We start from the raw sequence: 18,770 nt of genomic DNA, 5'->3' as shown, positions 1-18,770 counted from the left end.
GTCTCAAATAGTGACTAGTGGTATTGTGGGTATGTGCAAATAAAGACCAGTCCACAATAAAGCAGTCTAAAAGCCCTGCTGGTTACCCCCACCAGACCGGTGGTTTGGACCCACTGACATTGCCATCCTCTCAGTAGTGGAACTTAAAATAAAAAGGACAAGATCATTATTATTTTCAATGGGACTCATTTACACAGCTCTTAACATTTCTGCTATATTCTTTAGTGTAGGATTGCTTCTAAACAAAGAGCCACGTCTGATTCATGAAAGGCTGTGTAAAGCCTTGATTTGTGCGCGTCTCAGGTGTATCAGATGATGAATTCCACCAAATCACATTTATGCGTTCATCATCTGCATTGTTCTACGACCCTTTTAACACCAGAAAAGACAACCGAAATACCCAACATTAAACCCGCTTCACCGTGGTGAAAGCACTCTGTACTTGTACTTTTTGATGACTTGTACTGTCATCAAAAACCAACTATATCACATTCACTTTAGTAATTATGAATAATATAATATTATGTAAAACTGAGGCATTAAGATCCATGTTTGTTATAGATTAAGTTGGCACATTCACTTTAGTAATTATGAATAATATAATATTATGTAAAACTGAGGCATTAAGATCCATGTTTGTTATAGATTAAGTTGGCTAGGAAGACAACCACTGCCACTGAGACTGTACACATTGTACAGAATAAATACAACCATGTAATACCTAATATTAAACTGTATATCCATTCTGTGACTACTTTGATATGCACACCAACAGGGAACAAAGAACATGGTACACACTAAGCTTGGGCGATATGCCAAAATATTCCTATCGGCCATTGTCGGCCCAAAAATCGTTGACAATATATTCGTGCTAGAAAAGCAATAATGTGAGAACAGCTCCCCAGTGCTTTAAAGGAGTAGTTTACTCAAAAAATGACTTATTTTTGATCAATTACCACACCCCATGAAGCATTGAATTCATGGAGATTTTTTTTTGTCTTTGTCGCATTCCTAATAACAATAATTTGATGACTGGCTGGAAAGATGCTAATGTATCCTTTTTGTGTTTATTGGCTTAGGAATACGACAAAAACAAAAAAATCTCCATGAATTAAATTCTTAATTGGGTGTGTAATTGATAGAAAATACGATTTGTTTTGGGTGAACTACTCATTTAAGCTTGAGTTATACTTTGCCGTACTGTGGGTCGCATGTCAAAAATAGCAGATGTACAAGCTCACAACGTGTCGCATTGTGAGCTTGTAGATCTGCTATTTTCGGCGCACGGCCCCGTTGTACGACGGAGTATACATTGGGCTGTAACACGTGCAGTGTTGCTATAGTAACGTGACCGCACGCTGTCAATGAACAAACCAAGATGAGACTGCATGTATTTCTGCTGCCATGCACCTGTCTCACTCTCTCACTGACCAAAACTTGTTTAGACAACAAAGAGTTGTAAAACATATCACTTCCATAGGATATTCTTTTACAGTGGTGGAAAAGAGTACTCCATTTTGTACTTAAGTAAAAGTATTGATACTCCAATGTAGGAATACTAAGTACTCAGCCTACCTACCTACCTACCTACCTACCTACCTACCTACGGGGAGGGGGCTGAGTTTTGTAGCCTAGACCCGTCGGAAAGAAGCGCAACAAGACCGTGCCTTCATCATCATCAAACATTATTAGAATGGCCCAAACTGATTAACATTTCACATACTCTTTGTATTGCGCTTTACATTTAATTTGGTTATATTTGAACCCAACCGCCCAACCTTAGTACACACAGAACAACAGGAGAACTCAAGTCCTTTATTATTATAAAGGACTTGTTATTCTACCATGAAAACAGACCATACCATATGAGAAATGGACCATACCATTAGTGAAGGGGATGGGGTGTACAGAGGATGGCTTTTTAAACAGTGAGCTTGGTTACTCAGATTTACTTACATTACATTAACTTCCATCTGTTGTTTACTCCCCTGTTCTCTGAGCATACTTAAACTGTTTATGTCTGTATAACTAGATACAGTAGGAGATATCTTAGTTAACTTCCATGACAGTGGACTAGGTGTAATTTGTTTTGCTAGTCTCTTATTTAATCTGTATTTACAGACTTGTTGGATGTAACCTCAGACAGACAGAGGTTGAAGTTGTGGCTTCAGCTCTCAGCTCTAATCCTTCCCATTTGAGAGAATTGGACCTCAGCAAAAACAACCTACAGGATTCAGATCTGCTATTTGCTGGACTGAAGAGTCCGCACTGTAGACTAGAAATTCTAAGGTAAGATACATTTACCTGATTTATTTTGATTAGGGGTGTGCGCAGATATTCCTACTAAACGGGGCTGACCCTAATAATCGTTTTCAAAATAATATTTGGTTATTGTATTTAATAAATGTGTCTGCTACTGGTCAAAGCTGCCACATGTCGCGATTTTAGAATCAGTAGAAAACAGCCAATTAAATTAGATTCTTTTTTTTTGTGTTTTTCGTTTTTTTTCTTCATATTAACACAGTTCGAATGTTGAAGAAGGTTTGTATTGCAAAAGATAATCGTTTTAGAATCATTAAGTGGTATAAATTACATTACAAAAACAGCTGTGTTTGAGTCTGGTTTCTGTCAGTCTTGTGTGGGTGGAGAGTGAGGGACAACATTTGCATGAGTAGTTTTGGTAGGTCGTTGAATCCATTGTTCTCCGGTTACACTCTCCTAATCCCCGGCCATCAGTATCACGCCTGTCTGTTCTCTGTTCTACAGTGGTGTAAAGTAACTAAGTATATTTACTCAAGTACTAGTTGTATAAAAATATAACATTGTAGCGAACACAGCAGCTAGGTGAGGACGGCCCCAGCTAAACAACAGGCCGTTCGACGTACACAAATGCTTTTTATTGAACAATACGGAAGATACGGGTACTTAGACCCACCCGAAGGGAATTGTAACATCCGTGGCCATGGGTTAAGCACTTTATATTTGAAATTTGAACGTTTATGTAGATGTACAGGCTGTAAATGAACAAAGTGCAAACACCAGGTTGCAGTTCAGCAAAGACGTCACGACGAGCTAACGAGGATGCAGTGCATTAGACAGTGTTGCAGGTCTGATTATCGCCCTGATTATCGATTATCTCATAATGGTGGGTGAGTGGGCGAGAGGCCTTCTTCCTGATGTCGCCTACTCCCAGGGAACCAGGCCGTCCTTCCCTGGAGTTGCTCCTGGTCGAAGAAGAGCGGGAACCACCCGACGCTGGCTGGCGGGAAGAAGAGCGTCCTCTGCCCGCGGGCCTCTCCTGGCGAGGCCTACCCGCGGCAGGGGGGGGTTGGCGCCAGAACACCAGACGCTGCCTCCTTCCTCGCCTTCGTCGTCTCCGTGGAGGCGCGCAGCAGGTCGGGGGCGCCTGGGAAGAGGTTGCCTGGCTCCAAAGGGAGGGCCATCAGCTCCTTCCTCACGTTACCTTCTGTGTTGAAGACCGCGAGGTCGAGCCACTTCACCCCAGGAAGGTCGTCCCGCCCGTGGCTGGTCATAGTGACCTCCTGGGCCTCCTGGTATGAGGTGATCATACCCTCTTCCTCTCCGTCCCCCTCCTCCATGTCGTCGTCGGCTCCGCCGTCGAAGTAGACGCTGCTGACCGACGTTTCGCTCCACTCAGCTGGGAAAGGCGGGGGGGAGGGGGAGGGAGAGGTGCTGCTACCGTAGTGGAGCTGGACCGGGCCGCCGGTCACAACGGCAGCAGTGGAGGACGGCGTCGAGGTGACGGTCCGAGTGGCGACGTGGCGCTGCTGCCAACTAGCTCCGCTGTCCCTTGCCCACGCCTGTCGGAGGGCCCATGGTCTGGGGCCGCTCGTCCTCGAGCGGGGCCGCTAGCCCCGCGGCGAGGGGAGCCTCACCTAGCCCTCGCTAGCCGGGCGTCGAGGTGGGTAACGGTGTACACAGCGCACTCCTTGCAGGCATCCAGGTCGCCGGGATACCTTCTGGCGCTGAATGCATGGTTGACCCCCAGGCATGAGATGCAGATGCGGTGGGGGTCGTCTGTGGTGATGAGGTAGATGCAGTCCTTCTTGGGAGGCTCCATCTTGGGGGCTGGAACAATAATGATGATAATGATTTTATTTGTATAGCGCTTTTCTAAACAAAGTTCCAAAGTGCTTTACAGACATGTCAAAACAAGTAATAAAAACAACCAAGCAGTAGTAACAACATACAACAAAAATATACAGCAATAGAAAAACGAATAGACTTAAGAAAAACATTTAGCATACAAGTGTGTTTTCAGGAGAGATTTAAAAGAAAGCACCGATTGTGCCAGCCTCAGCTTCTCGGGGAGGCCGTTCCATAGCCCAGGGGCCCGGATTGAAAAAGCCCACTCACCCCGGGTAACAAGGTTTGCTGTAGGAGCGACCAACAGAGCCTTGCCTGAGGACCTTAAGTTACGCTCCGGTTTGTAGGGCTCCAACATATCAGAAATATATTTGGGAGCCTGGCCATGCAGGGCTTTGAAAGTAATAAGTAAAATTTTAAAATCGCTTCTTGCGCTAACAGGTAGCCAATGGAGAGCCGCCAATATAGGGGTGATATGGTCACGCCTCCTAGTATTAGTTAAAAGCCTAGCGGCAGAGTTTTGAACTAGTTGAAGACGGGATAAAACTTTTTTGCTCAGGCCGGAGTATAGGGAATTGCAGTAGTCTAGTCTTGAAGAAATGAAGGCATGAATGACTATTGTAAGGTCTGCGACTGACAGAAATGATTTAATTTTGGCTATGTTCCTTAATTGAAAGTAACAGGATTGGACAGTTTTTGTTACCTGTAGGTTGAAGGAGAGGTTGGAATCGAACATCACGCCTAGGTTACGGGCAGCCAGGGTTACATTTGAGGACAGTGTTCCTAGTTCGGAGTGGAAGGGGTGGGTGGTGTTTTGGGGGCCAAAAAATATTATTTCCGATTTTGTTTCATGAAGCTGGAGAAAATTTTGGGACATCCAGAGTTTGATATCAGACAGACATGACAGAAGGTGGGACATATTTCCAGTGACACCGGGTTTGAGGGGGATGTAGAGCTGGGTGTCATCCGCATAGCAGTGGAAATGAATACCGTGTGTGCGAATAATATCACCAATAGGCAGCATGTATGTAGTGAAAAGTAAGGGACCCAAAATTGACCCCTGGGGGACGCCACATTTTAGGGGAGCCCGGAATGAGGAGGCCTCCCCAATTACAACTGAGAAATCCCTACCAGTCAGATATGAGCTAAACCACTCGAGCGCTACCTCATTAACGCCGACCCAATTTTTCAGGCGGTCCAATAGCAAACGGTGGTCCACCGTATCAAAAGCCGAGCTCAGGTCAAGTAAAAATAAAACTGAGCAGTCACCGACATCCGCAGCCATTAAAAGATCATTTGTGACCTTTAAAAGTGATGTTTCAGTGCTGCTGCCCGGAAACCTGATTGAAATGTTTCAAAAATTGAATTAAAATTCATAAAAGAGATAAGTTGCTGGGATACTATTTTTTCTAAAATCTTTGATAAAAAAGGTAGTTTGGATATTGGCCTAAAATTATTTAAAACTAGGGGATCCAGTGATGGCTTTTTTAAAAGAGGTTGGACCAAGGCGCTTTTCAGGCTTGTGGGGAAAACGCCAGTGGAGAGGGAGCAGTTAATGATCCTTAAGATAGTGGGCCCAACTGTAGCTAAAGTCTCCTTCAGGAATGACGTGGGTAAAATATCTAGTGGGCAAGATGAAGATTTCATATGAGAAATGGTGTCCCTGAGTGTTTCAATTGTAACGGGTTCAAAGGAGGAGAGTTGAAAAAGTGGCTGCTGGTTATCGACCTGATCACTCAGACTCGGAGACAACCCCTGTCTAATTACCTCAATTTTATTTATAAAGTGCTGGAGAAATTCTTCACATTTTTTTGGAGAAGCTTCTAATGACTGAGATGGTGGTGGGTTTATAACAGATTCAATGGATTGAAACAGTATCCTGGGATTGTGGGAGTGGTCAGCAATAAGTTTAGAAAAATAACCACTTCTAGCCTTCATAACGGCGGACTGATAGCTAGACATCAGCTCTCTCAGAATAATATAAGAGGAGTTGAGCTTGTCTTTCTTCCACTTACGTTCAGCCTGTCTGCACAGCTTTTTTATATCTCTAGTCTCTTCATTTTGCCACGAAAGGGCCTTAGGTTTTTACATATTTAGTTTTAAAAGGGGCAATTGAGTCGAGGATTTGTGTACAGGTACTGTTAAAAACATTTACAAGCTCATTGACAGAATGGTGTGCAGATAGAGGGGGGGAAATAACTGCAAATGCCTGTTGGAATTGATGGTTGGAATTGGATTTAAAAGCCTGTGAACGCCTAGATGCCGGCGGCTGAGGGGCAGATGTTGGGAGCACGGATTCAAACTGAAGAGCTTTATGGTTTGAGGGGGGGAAATCTGAAATATTAAGGTTATTAAGATAGACACCATGGGAAAGCCAAGTGTGTGGCCCAGTCGATGAGTGGGACCATTGATGTGCTGCAAAAGATTAAAAGATTCATAAAGTGTTATAAAATCAGTTGCTAAAACGGATGAGGGACAACAGACATGAATATTATAATCACCTAAAATGTATAGTCTGTCGTATTGGGCCATAATTAGAGATAAAAGCTCTGAAAATTCTTCTAAAAAGTCTGTGCTTTTCGGAGGCCTGTAAAAAGCACAGACTTTTAGCAAAATAAACTTTGAAAAAGCCTGTGGGAGATACAAGTAACTCCGCTCTGGGTTTTTCGTGTAATATTCTAACGTGTGTTCTTATTGAGTGCGCATTCACGAGCAGAGTGAAGTAAGAAGGCGTGGTTAAGTCACACGAGGGGTTATGTACCCCTTCCGGACTACCGGTCGCGTGACATGACCCTCAAAGGCAATCAGATTGGCCCGGGAATGTATGTGTGTATTGCTCTGTGCATCGCCAGGGGGCGCTGTTATCCCATAGTGAGTGACTCCGTAGAAAGGACCAGAAACCAGCAACCAACAAATATTTAGTCTATATTCACATATAGTAATTATGAATAATATGATATTACAGTATGTATGTAAAACTGAGGCATTATGATCCATGTTTGTTATAGATCAGGGCCGCTGACAGGCGGGGCTAAAGGGGACAGATGTCCCCCCACCCGGAGCGGGGGGGCCTCAGGTGAGGGGGGTCCCGCCGTAACAGAGACGTCGCAAATTTATTTATTTATATTTGTGTGGCGAGTGGTGACGACGAAGTCACTGCCTGGACGGGTGTAACTGCGCGCAGCGCAGCGCTGTGCTGCGCCGCGCTGGCTAGTGGAGGGGGGGGGGGGGGGGGGTCACACAGCTGAGCTAGAGAGAGCGAGAGAGCGAGAGAGAGAGAGAGAGAGAGGGGGGGGGGGTTGCCAGGTATAGTCTATGTAAAAGCAAACATTTGCGAAAACCTGCCCTTACAGTATTGATTGATTGATTGAGTATGTTATTGGCAGAAAGTAGGCTATAGTTAAAACACTTTGTCTAAAAGGTACATGGTACACAGAACAACAGGAGAATCTGTCCTCTTATGAGTTATTCTACCATGAAAACAGACCATACCATATGAGAAATGGACCATTGAAGGGGTGTACAGAGGATGGCTTTTTAAACAGTGAGCTTGGCTACTCAGATCACTTACATTACATTAACTTTTCATCTGTTTACTTCCCTGTTCTCTGATCATACTTAAACTGTTTGTGTCTGGATAACTAGATACAGTAGGAGATATCTTAGTTAACTTCCATGACAGTGAACTAGGTGTCATTTGTTTTGATAGTCTCTTATTTAATCTGTATTTACAGACTTGTTGGCTGTAACCTCAGACAGACAGAGGTTGAAGTTGTGGCTTCAGCTCTCAGCTCTAATCCTTCCCATTTGAGAGAATTGGACCTCAGCGAAAACAACCTGCAGGACTCAGGACTACTGAAGCTGCTCTTAACTGGACTGAAGAGTGTGCACTGTACACTGGACATTCTAAGGTAAGATACATTTGCCTGATTTAGTTATTTAGTTATTAGGTACTGTATTATGTGAATATAATGAATGTTGTGGTGAGAATGTATTAATAAGATTGATATAATGGGAACCCAAGCCTACCTCCATGTCCTGCCATGCTGAGATTTAAAAAATGACACTATCGTTGTTGGATGTATCTTGTCAAATCATCATCCTCTAGTTTTTATTATTAGGGCCCGAGCACTGCACAGTAGTGCAAAGCCCTATTGAAACTGGAATGATTATTATTATTATTACGATTCTTCCCAATAATGAATCGGGAAAATGAAGGCTTACACGTATTCCAAAAGTTACGCTACTATGCACACACATCATCAGTGGTGAAAAATTACGTATTAAAAAGGAAAAAAAGTGGGCGTGGCCTAATGGCTCAATAGCGCCCCCTACAAAACGTTATGCTTCAAGCCCGACAATACGGTTTCACCTACATGTATAAAAATTGGTACACACCTGTATCATGCCAACTTACGAAAAAGTCTCTTGGAGCATGACCAAAACCAAATAGGAAGTCGGCCATTTTGAATTGATAGTGGCGTTTTTGTGTATTTCACGCCATTTTCACGGGTTGTACTTTAACGAACTCCTCCCAGGCGGATTATCGGATACGCCTCAAATTCGCTCAGAGTACACAAAAGACGTTAACGATGAAAATTCATCAAAAGCTTGAGTTTTCGTAAAACGGCGCGACCGTGGCAAAGCGTCAAACAGGGAGTGAGAATAGCCGATCAACAATTCCTATTGGCTGGGCTTTAAACAGCCATAACTTCGGTTCACAGCATGCTACCATAAATTATAATAAACAAACACAAATTAAGCTGATTCAGACAATATACAACATCACCAAACCCAGAACTGTTTATTTTTTTAATAAAAATGTCAACTTCCTGATGATTTTACTATTTGAAGGTCCGGATCCGGATCCGCCGATCCAGTCCAGGTTTTCTTTCTAATAAAAATAGCTAAATCATTTTTATTTAAAAAAAAACAGTACTGGATTTGGTCAATTCAATTCAATTTTATTAAAGTGTCAAATCACAACAAGTTGTCTCAAGACACTTTACATGTAAAGAAGAGACCCGACAATCCCACCCTGAACAAGCAATTTTTGCGACAGTGGCAACGAAAAACTCCCTCTTAACTGGAAGAAACGTCAGGCAGACCCTAAGTTCTAGGTTGACGGCCTTCTGCCACGACCGTGTCGGGGGAAAGAGGAGAGAGAGAGAGGGAGAGACAGAGGAGAGATAGAAAGAGATACAGAGACAGAGGAGAGACAGAAAGAGATACAGTGCAGGTAATAACAGTAACAATAGTAGCACATATAATAGTGTAAGATATATATGATAGTATAATATAGTACAGCAATACAGTGTATGTAGTATATAATGGTATAATATAAGAATGTTAAGATAATATACAGTATATATAGTATAGTGGTATAGTGTAGTGTAGTAGAAATCCACGGTCGTGCTCCATGGAGAGGCCCGGTCCGCAGTCAAGACTGGGGGTCCGTAGTGACAGTCCATGGACCTGCGACGTGGGAAATAAAAGAAACTCCGGGGAGCGGGTCCCCGGTTGTAGAATTAGTGGCAGGCCTTACTAGAGCGTGAATCCGTACAGGGTTAATTACGATTGTACCATTGTACCATTGGGACACAAACCAGAAGGGGGGGGGGGGGGGGGGCAGGGGAGGGGAGAGAGGATAACTATAGGGTGACTGAGTCTATACACTTCGGCTATAGGCTTTATCATAGAGAAAGGTTTTTAGTCTAGTCTTAAATATACAGAGTGTATCTGCTTCGCGGACTGAGACTGGGAGAAGGTTCCACAGCTGAGGTGCCTGAAACTTAAATGCTCTGCCTCCTGTTGTAACTTTTTTGGGGTTTCCTGGAGCCGTAAGCATTTTTTCATACTGTGGGCGCAGTGGTGTTCTGGTTGGTTTATAGGGCTCGATGAGTTCTTTGAGATATACTGATGCCTGTCCATTGAGAGCCTTGTATGTGAGGAGGAGAACTTTAAACTCGATTCTTTGCACGGGAGCCAGTGCAAAGAGGCCAATGAAGGAGTGATATGATCTCTTCTTCTGGTTCCTGTCAGTATGCGTGCAGCGGCAAGGGACTTACTTGGGCAGCCTGATAGTAAAGCGTTGCAATAGTCCAGCCTAGAAGTAACAAATGCGTGGACAAGTTTTTCTGCATCATTTTGGGACAGAATGTGCCTAACTTTTGCAATATTACGCAGGTGAAAAAAGGCATTTCTTGAAATTTGTCTTATGTGGGACTGAAAGGACATGTCTTGGTCAAACGTGACTCCCAGATTCTTTACAGTGGCCCTGGAGGTCAAGGTAATACCCTCTAGGGTAAAATTCTCATCGGCTAATTTATCTCTGAGGTGCTTAGGGCCAAGTACAATAACTTCAGTTTTGTCCGAGTTGAGGAGTAGGTAATTACGGGTCATCCAACTCTTGATGTCTATAAGACATGCTTGAAGTTTAGCCAGTTGATCTGTTTCATCTGGCTTCATTGATAGATATAATTGTGTATCATCTGCATAGCAGTGGAAATTTATAGTGTTTCCTAATTATCTCACCTAAAGGCAGCATATATAGAGTAAATAGTATTGGTCCAAGTATAGAGCCTTGTGGGACTCCGTATTTAACCTTTTCGCGTAGTGAAGGTGTATCGTTAACGTTTACAAATTGAAATCTGTCAGACAGATAGGACTCAAACCAGTTCAATGCAGCACCCTTAATGCCAACCAGATGCTCAAGTCTCTGCAACAAAATATGGTGATCAATAGTATCAAATGCAGCACTGAGGTCCAACAGAACCAGTACAGAGAGAAGGTTATTATCGGATTTGGTGATGTTCTATATTGTCTGAATCGACTTTGTTTACATTAGTTTACAAAAAGAGCTAAAAGAGCGACTTTGAGAGCTGTTTTACTGTACAATGTAAGTCATGAGTTACATCATGGCGAGGTAACTACACAACCCAAACCTCTACCAAAGTGGTCTTGCCCTTTAAGCTATGTAGCCTTACAGGCTTGTATCTTGGACAGAACGTCAAGGGCCCGTTCATCGCTGCTTGCAGCTTTAATTTATATTATATATACAGGAATAGGGATTTCACTAGATGACCATCCTTAAAAAATGTGCAGGTACAAAGGTGATCTCGATTTCCTCCCTATGAGCATGTGGTCTTTTTCTCCTTCCTATGAAACATCTGTCTGAAGTTGAACTGTAGATCTGAATTCCTAATACTCACTATTGTGATGGAGAAAACATTTGGGGTTGATGAACTTCTCATTGATATAGTTTATTATTTGGTCTAAAGTTTAAAAAGGATCAAATAACTCAAGCAAGACCTGACAAAGACCTATGAGTCACAGAGAGCAGGAACATCCTCAAACATTTAAAATTACATTTATGAGAAACATTAGGATAGCCTTGTTAATTTGTAGCAATTTTCAAATTATCTTGCGATGTACTTAAAGACATTATGAAATGGCTTTTTTTTCTCATTTTATTTTAAAGGATCAGTCTGAAACAGAAGCCTATTTGTGTCTCAACTAATCACAGTCTCAGCCGTAAGTCCCATCCCCTCTGGCTATGGGATCGGCTAGAGATGGCTAATGTTTGTAGCATGTAGCTCGCAGTTTGAAGCCTGTTCATGTAACATTTCTTATGTATAACCTAAAATGTTTTCAGATACATATTTTAGTGTACTCTTTAAAGAGGTGGTGCCCATGGTTTTGCACCTTTTTCTGTTTTTCATGTGTCAATGAGGTTGATAGAACTTCATTAAGCCCCCTGGTGGTGTTTTATGGTGTTTTATGTCTTCTCTGACTATTTTGAGTTTCTTCCTGGAGGCTGAAACCAAACGTGCCAATAGAAAAACAGCACTTTAATGACACAGTAAAATTATACCCTCCCCCTCATTATCATAACACAACAGGTGTGGGCATGAGGAGGAGGAGGGACTAGGACAGGTGGGTGGTGCTAAGGTGGTGGAGGAGGTGCTAAGGTGAGAACCAGGTATACTTAATGAACTGGAGGCGTGTCCACATAAAAACATAATTTTAACACTTTCTGTACGCTTTTTGGAAAATAATCTTCCTCCTAGTATAACCATAATACCTGATGATTATGTTTTAGGGGGGGAATAGATCACTGAAAATCACAGCACCCCGTATTTAAGTTTAAAATGAGTAAATCACTGTCTGGATGTTATCTTGAATGAGAGATTCAAAACGGCGTAGTGCTGTATAATTTAAATCAGGTGTGTTCGGAGGAAGATGCAGCTATGGGAATCGCACTGGTGATTGAAATCAAGATTAATATGTATGCACACGTTCTTGCTTATGTCAGGAAGTAATTCAAATTGGCCTTTTAGGGACTTTTAAAATAAGAATACACTCAGGTCAAGTTTGATCTTGGTCCGTCGGACAGTTTACAAGATACCTGAACCACAAACGTACTTAAAATAAATACATGCGTACAGAGATTGTGTGCATTTATTTTGTGTCCTTATATGGAGATCTCTGTATCTGTCTGTACTTTTCCCTTTTATGCCCATTTATGGGGATCCCTAATGTCATCAGTATATTATGATCTAATGGCCTATATTGATTGTTTGATGGTAGTAACAGCCTTGTAATAAAATCTGCAAATGCATTAACTATTAGTGGAACTGTATCTTAAGAATTCTTGTTGTATTTTTTATTTTTATTTTTTCCTTTCCACCTCTTGGGTCACTAGTCCAAAACCCTGACAGTCCATCACGGCCAGGTCCAGGTTCTCAATCCAGGAATAATGTATATTGTAACGTGTTTTATTTATTTTCTATCTTTTTTTTCATCTGGTGTTTCATTCTTCATTCAGTCTCAATGCTGGTTGACAGAGAGATGCTGTGAAGTTCTGGCCTCAGCTGTAAGCTCCAATCCCTCCATAAGAGAGTTGGACCTGAGCCTCAACATGGTGAATGATTCAGTAGGCCTACTGGAGAACTGCATGTGAGTAGACTTGGGCTGTGTCCATGTTGGATAGTGCAGTGAATATGCAGTGTTTCCCTCGTGTGTCCCTTAACGGTGTATCCACTCTGACACAAAGTCACAGATAGATGCAAATATGTATGTATATTTAGTTAATACTTTAACCAACAGTAGTGTTGACACTGTGGGCAGGTGCCAAGTCCTGCTGGAAAAGGAAATCAGCATCTCCATGTAGTGAAAGTTCTTGAATAACGACACAAAAGTATGAATTAACAAAGTTTACTGATCTTAGTTAGTAGTAGGAAAAATACAGACAAGTGGTCGGTACAAACATGGCTTTGAAATAGTTTCGTTTCGAATGAATGAATCAACGTGCTTTCAGCACAAACAACAACATCAATACTACCGGACGTGGCGAATCTCAGAGTGTCATGTAACACGGAATGCATAGCTTAGCACTTCCGGTGGTTCCTTCACAATAAGGGTTACACAATACACACAATATACAATGAAATAATAATATGTGTTTCTTAAACTGTAAATGAGTATGTTCCTTTTTTAAACGTTTTAACTATTTATGAAATTACATTTATATGAAATAAATCACAACATTCTCCCGCCCGATGAACAATAGTTCAGCAATCACATTCTATTCTAAACAGTAAATAAAGTCAAGTTATTTCCAATGGATATATCAGTTGCACAGGTCTTCTCAGTAGAGTCCCTGTAGGAGTACGGACTATGCATGAGCGTGTCAGTCCATCTCGCCCTGGAAACAGTTCCTCAATTCTGCCTGTTTTCCAGGTTTGTCGAGGCATCTTGTCTTCTCCAATCAGCACGACATCGACAACCTTGAGCTCAGTGGGTTTGGGTGTGTCACACGTATGCGCTGATTTCAGATCCAGTAGATAGTCCTTGCGCCAGTGGGTCCAGAAGCTGTTTAGAAGTCTCTGGCGGTACTTCCATCTGCGTCCCATGTTCTCTCTGCTCAGATTGGCAGACTGAGTTTCCGGAATCATAGTCTTAGGTGGCTGGGAGGTCAGTCTTTTCCCGACCAGGAAATGAGGGGGTGGGGCTCATCTGCATCGTTGTGCAGAAATGAGAGCGGCCTAGAATTTAGCACAGCCTCCACCTCTGCGAGGGTGGTGGTCAACTCCTCAAAGTTCAGTGAGGCTTTTCCTAGGACTGTTTTTAGACATGTCTTCACTGACCTCACAAGCCTTTCCCAGAAACCACCCAAGCGGCTCTCTCAGCAATAAACTTCCAGGAGATTCCCTTTTCAGCCCAGGTTCCTTGAATGATTTCCACAGCTCCTTTAGATCTTGATCTGCTCTTTTAAAGGTCTTGGCATTGTCAGAATAAATTACCTTACATAGTCCACGTCTTGCAATGCATCTCTTCAAGGATAAGAGAAAGTTCTCTGTGGACATGTCTGATACGAGCTCTAAATGTACTGCCCTAGTGACAGCACATGTGAACAGTGCAATGTATGCCTTCTTTGTCTGACTGTTTGACTTGACATACAGTGGGCCTGAAAAATCGATGCCCATAACTTCAAAAGGTGGGGACTCTGTAATCCTGTCTCTTGGTAAGGGGGCAGTAACTTGCTGAGCTGGTTTCACTTTTAGTCTCTTACAGATGTGACAGCGTGCTACAATCTGCTTAACCAGCTGCCTGCTTCTCAAGATCCAGTAGCTCTCCCTTATCTGCACTAAAGTATCCCTTACCCCAGAATGCATTACCTTTTCATGGTAGTTTTGAACTAGGAGCTCAGGAGCTCAGTATATCTGCTCAGTGTATCAGTGTATCTGTGTGTTCTCTGAAACTGAACTCTGACTGCTGCAGCCTTCCTCCTACACTAATAAGGCTGTTCTCATCTAAGAATGGTTTCAAGTCTCTGATTTTTGAGCATTTGTCAATGTATTTTCCTGATTTCAGTAGACTCATGTCTTGGCTGAAACTTTGCTCTTGTGTCACTTTTACCCAGTACACTTCAGCTGCAGGTAGTTCCTCTGCAGTGAGCTCTCCATGGGTCTTTTGGCTTGATCGGGCATTGGTTACAAACCTCTTCACCCATGCAGTTACTCTGAACACTGTTCTCAGTCTACTGTACTTATCTCGGTCCAGCAATGGTTCAGCTGGGTCAGTGCTAGTAAACTGTACTACTGTGAACTTAGTCCTAAGCTCAATATTTGCATCATCAGCAATACAGTCCTCCTCAATTGTGTCTGTTGGTTCAACTGACGGTGGAGCAGTAGGCCCATTCCACCACAGCTGACTCTGGATGAGATTGTCAACGCTCTGGCCTCTGGTGGGTAGGTCAGCAGGATTGTTTTTGCCATTGATATGTGACCATGACTCTGGGTTTGTCAGATTTTGTATTTCAGTCACTCTATTTTCTACAAATGGCTTCCATCTCTGTGCTGTGCTGCGTATCCAGTGCAAGGTGATCATTGAGTCTGTCCACATCTTGAGCTGATTCTTTTCCATATTCAGGGACTTCAGCAGATTGTTTCCCAACCTTGCTCCAATCAACGCTCCCATCAACTCCAAGCGTGGTAATGTTAGTTTCTTTAGAGGGGCAACTCTCGACTTTGATGCTACAAAGCTTGTCATTATTTCCCCGTCTTGGTTCTTTCCTTGCATGTACGCAACAGCACTGTACGCCTTTTCACTTGCATCACAGTATACGTGTTGTTCTATAGACTGCATGTCTGGTTGGATTTCAATGTGATACCACCTGGGAATCGCCACAAGGTGGAGCCGTGGCAGCTATGAGCACCACTGGTTCCATTCTTTTGTCAAATCTGGGGGTAACTGCTCATCCCAACCAATTCCCCACTCCCACAGTTGTTGAAACAGGTGCTTCACCCTAATGGTGAACGGAGTAAGGAACCCAATAGGGTCAAATATGCGAGCTGATGTTTGCAGCATGCTTCTCTTTGTGTTTTGCTTGCCCTTCAAAATGTCCAATAGTCCATTTAAATCAAACACAAAGTGGTCTTTCTCTGGTTTCCATACTAATCCTAACACTTTCAGTACATTACCGCAAGTGACAGGTTCTGTTGCTTGTTCGAATCCATTGTCTGCCCACTTTGCTTTGAGATCTGGGGAATTTGTAGTCCATTTGCACAGATTCATTCAAGCAGCAGAAGGAATGTTCTTGGCTCCTGTTGTGACTGAATAGGCCTCATCTACATCACTAGAGCTAGCAATCAGATCATCGACATACAATGATTCTCTTAGTGCCTCCACTGCCTTTGGTTGGGCTGCGACATACTGTTTGATGTGCTTCCTAATGGTTGCAGCTAGGAGGAAATGGCTTGGTGAAACTCCAAATACCACTCTACTCATTCTCATGATGCGCAGCTCATTTTCACAGTCCTTAGTGGGGGGCCCATGTAGCCACAGGAACCTGACTGAGTCTTTATCTTTATCTGCTAGTGCTATCTGTAAGAACGCTGTGGTAATGTCTGCAGTGAAGGTTATCTTGTGCAGCCTGAATTTGATTAGCACATCTAACAGATCAGGGATCAGGGTGAGTGAGGGGCTTCCGGCCTTGTGTGATGAGGCATCAAACACTACTCTCAACTTAGTCGTTGCTTTCTCCTCCCGGAGTACAGCATGATGAGGTAGGTAATATTTCAAAGTCTCTGTTGACTCTGCTCCTGAGTCATTCTCTGGGACATCCTCACAAATGCCCTGCTGTATGTAATCCTCCATCACATTGTTGTACCTTGTGTACAGTGTGGCATCTGCACTCAGCTTCCTCTTTAAGCTCTCAAATCTTTTCTTTGCAACTCTGAAGTTGTCTGGTAGAGGTGGTCCGCTCAAAGCTCTGAAGAGCCTCTGTTTCCTCTGGGCTTTCAACTTTATCATTCACAATGCCCAGTGATTATATTTCCCAAAAAGCATGCAACTGTTTTGAGATCTGAGTGTCCTCATCTAGACTGATGTGCATGCAGGTTGCGTCTGTCACACTAGACATTGAGACTGGCCCATGGACAGTCCATCCGAAGGTGCTTTCTAATCCCACTAGCCTTTCAACCTTGCCAGTCATTATTTGACAGTAAAGGTCAGCTCCAATTAAAACTGACAGCTCTGGATCATCAGCACCATCTGACTGGAAATCTGCCAGCTGCAGACCTCTCCTCTTAAATTCTCCTCTGATGTGCTCACCAGGTACTTTCATTACTGCAGTACACACTTGTGGGGTCTCAACTGCTGTAATTTCAATTCTTTGCTGTGTATTCCACACATGCTCTAGCACTACTTTGACAATGTTGCGTTTTGTTGTCATGGGACCAGCAGATCCGAAGGTGTGGAGGTTCAATGTCTCTTGCTTTAATACTGGCAGATTCAGTGTCTTCACCAGGTTCTCATGCACAAAGCTTCTTTGACTGCCTCCATCCAACAAGCAACGCACAATTTCTCTACCTGCTGGGCCCTCTGACCAGGCTTTAACTCTCTGAAGTAGCACTGTGTTGGGTTCATTTGGTTTCAGTTTCACTGTGCTGGACACAGAAGAAACCACAGCATCTGTACTGGTGCTGTTAGCACCTGGCTGAGCTTCATTGGGCTCACAGACTGATTGGTGATGTCTGCGACCACATAAGGCACATGAGACACCCTTGACCTTGCAGAATTTGGCTATGTGTTTGGGGCCTAGGCACACATAACATCTTCCCATTTTTATTTTTTTTCAAAGGACAGTGGGCCTCGGCGCGGGGGATGGAAGGGTAAATGACACTCATTTCCCGGTTTTACCGGGCGAGCACCAGCTGATTGCCCCGCGACGGCTCCTCCATTATCGTGCGGGGCCAGCCTTCGTACAGCACTTAAGCGGAGAAAGGACTGTCGCTTTCCTTGCCAGGTCGGACAGGGTCCAGGACGAGTCCACCAGTGCAAAGAGACTAGAAAGACGCTAAAGACAATGAATACGGTTCAAAGTCATGTGTGTCCTTTTCCAGAAATACCTGTGTGTGGAATAAATCTGTTGCCAGAAACACAAATGCTCATTTTTTCCAGTGCCATGAAAAATCAAAGCCACCTGTTACCCGGTGGGAATCAGGGCTTTGCCATCATTTCATGAGCCCTCAGTGTTCGCTATGTCCCCCAAAAGAACGGGGCGACATCCCAAACACTGCAGGGACAGATCCTGTGCATGCTGTAAACATTGTGAATCAATTTCAGGTAGAAAAGCCTTTAATTTTGAATCAAATGTCTCTAAAATGCGGTGTAAAAGGGGGGTTTTGTGCAAACGAAACTTTATTTCCAACTGCGACAGCGCAGTTGCTCCTTCCGTCCGGCAGAGGGCGGCAAACCGCCTCTGCGGGACGGAGGAGGCACAAAATGGACGCCTCCCAAGACCTCGCCAAAATGGCGGCGGTGGGGCGGAAGTTTACGTGTGACAAAACACCGGCGAAAGTTACACCAGCGAAAGTCCCCAGGAGGGACGGCGTTTTCGCTCCGTGTTCAAACACCACACAAGAGGTCCGTTCCCGTCGACCTTTCCAACATGGCGGACGACGTGGTACGGAAGTCACGTCGACGGGCCCCGGTGTCACCCCATCAACAGGGTCGGGTAGGTACAACACCGGGGCAAGGTTCCGGGACCGCGTCTGGAGAGCTGGTAGCGTCACGCGTCCCCATGGGAACGGGCGCGTGCTCTATGACGACAACAACATTAGCCCGGCTAGCGCTACCAAGCGATGCTACAGGGCGGA

The 18,770-nt window shown here is 43.7% G+C and overlaps 1 protein-coding gene across 4 annotated transcripts in view; it reads left to right on the top strand.

Moving 5' to 3' along the window:
* Nucleotides 1-18,770, top strand: part of LOC311041319 (protein NLRC3-like) — a 79,785-nt gene that overhangs the window by 45,774 nt on the left and 15,241 nt on the right. For all 4 annotated transcript variants that reach the window (XM_084086221.1, XM_084086223.1, XM_084086222.1 and 1 more), the window contains 2 exons: nt 7,842-8,018; nt 12,935-13,065. In XM_084086221.1, coding sequence (XP_083942347.1) covers nt 7,842-8,018; nt 12,935-12,950 — 193 coding nt within the window. In that variant the 3' untranslated portion in view covers nt 12,951-13,065. The remainder of the gene's footprint in view (nt 1-7,841; nt 8,019-12,934; nt 13,066-18,770) is intronic.

Source organism: Gymnoscopelus microlampas, assembly GCF_963454915.1.
Source record: "Gymnoscopelus microlampas genome assembly, contig: SCAFFOLD_112, whole genome shotgun sequence".
NCBI classification, from domain to species: domain Eukaryota; kingdom Metazoa; phylum Chordata; class Actinopteri; order Myctophiformes; family Myctophidae; genus Gymnoscopelus; species Gymnoscopelus microlampas.
The sequence above is the reverse complement of the archived record's forward strand: the minus strand, read 5'-3'. Positions and strand labels throughout refer to the sequence as shown.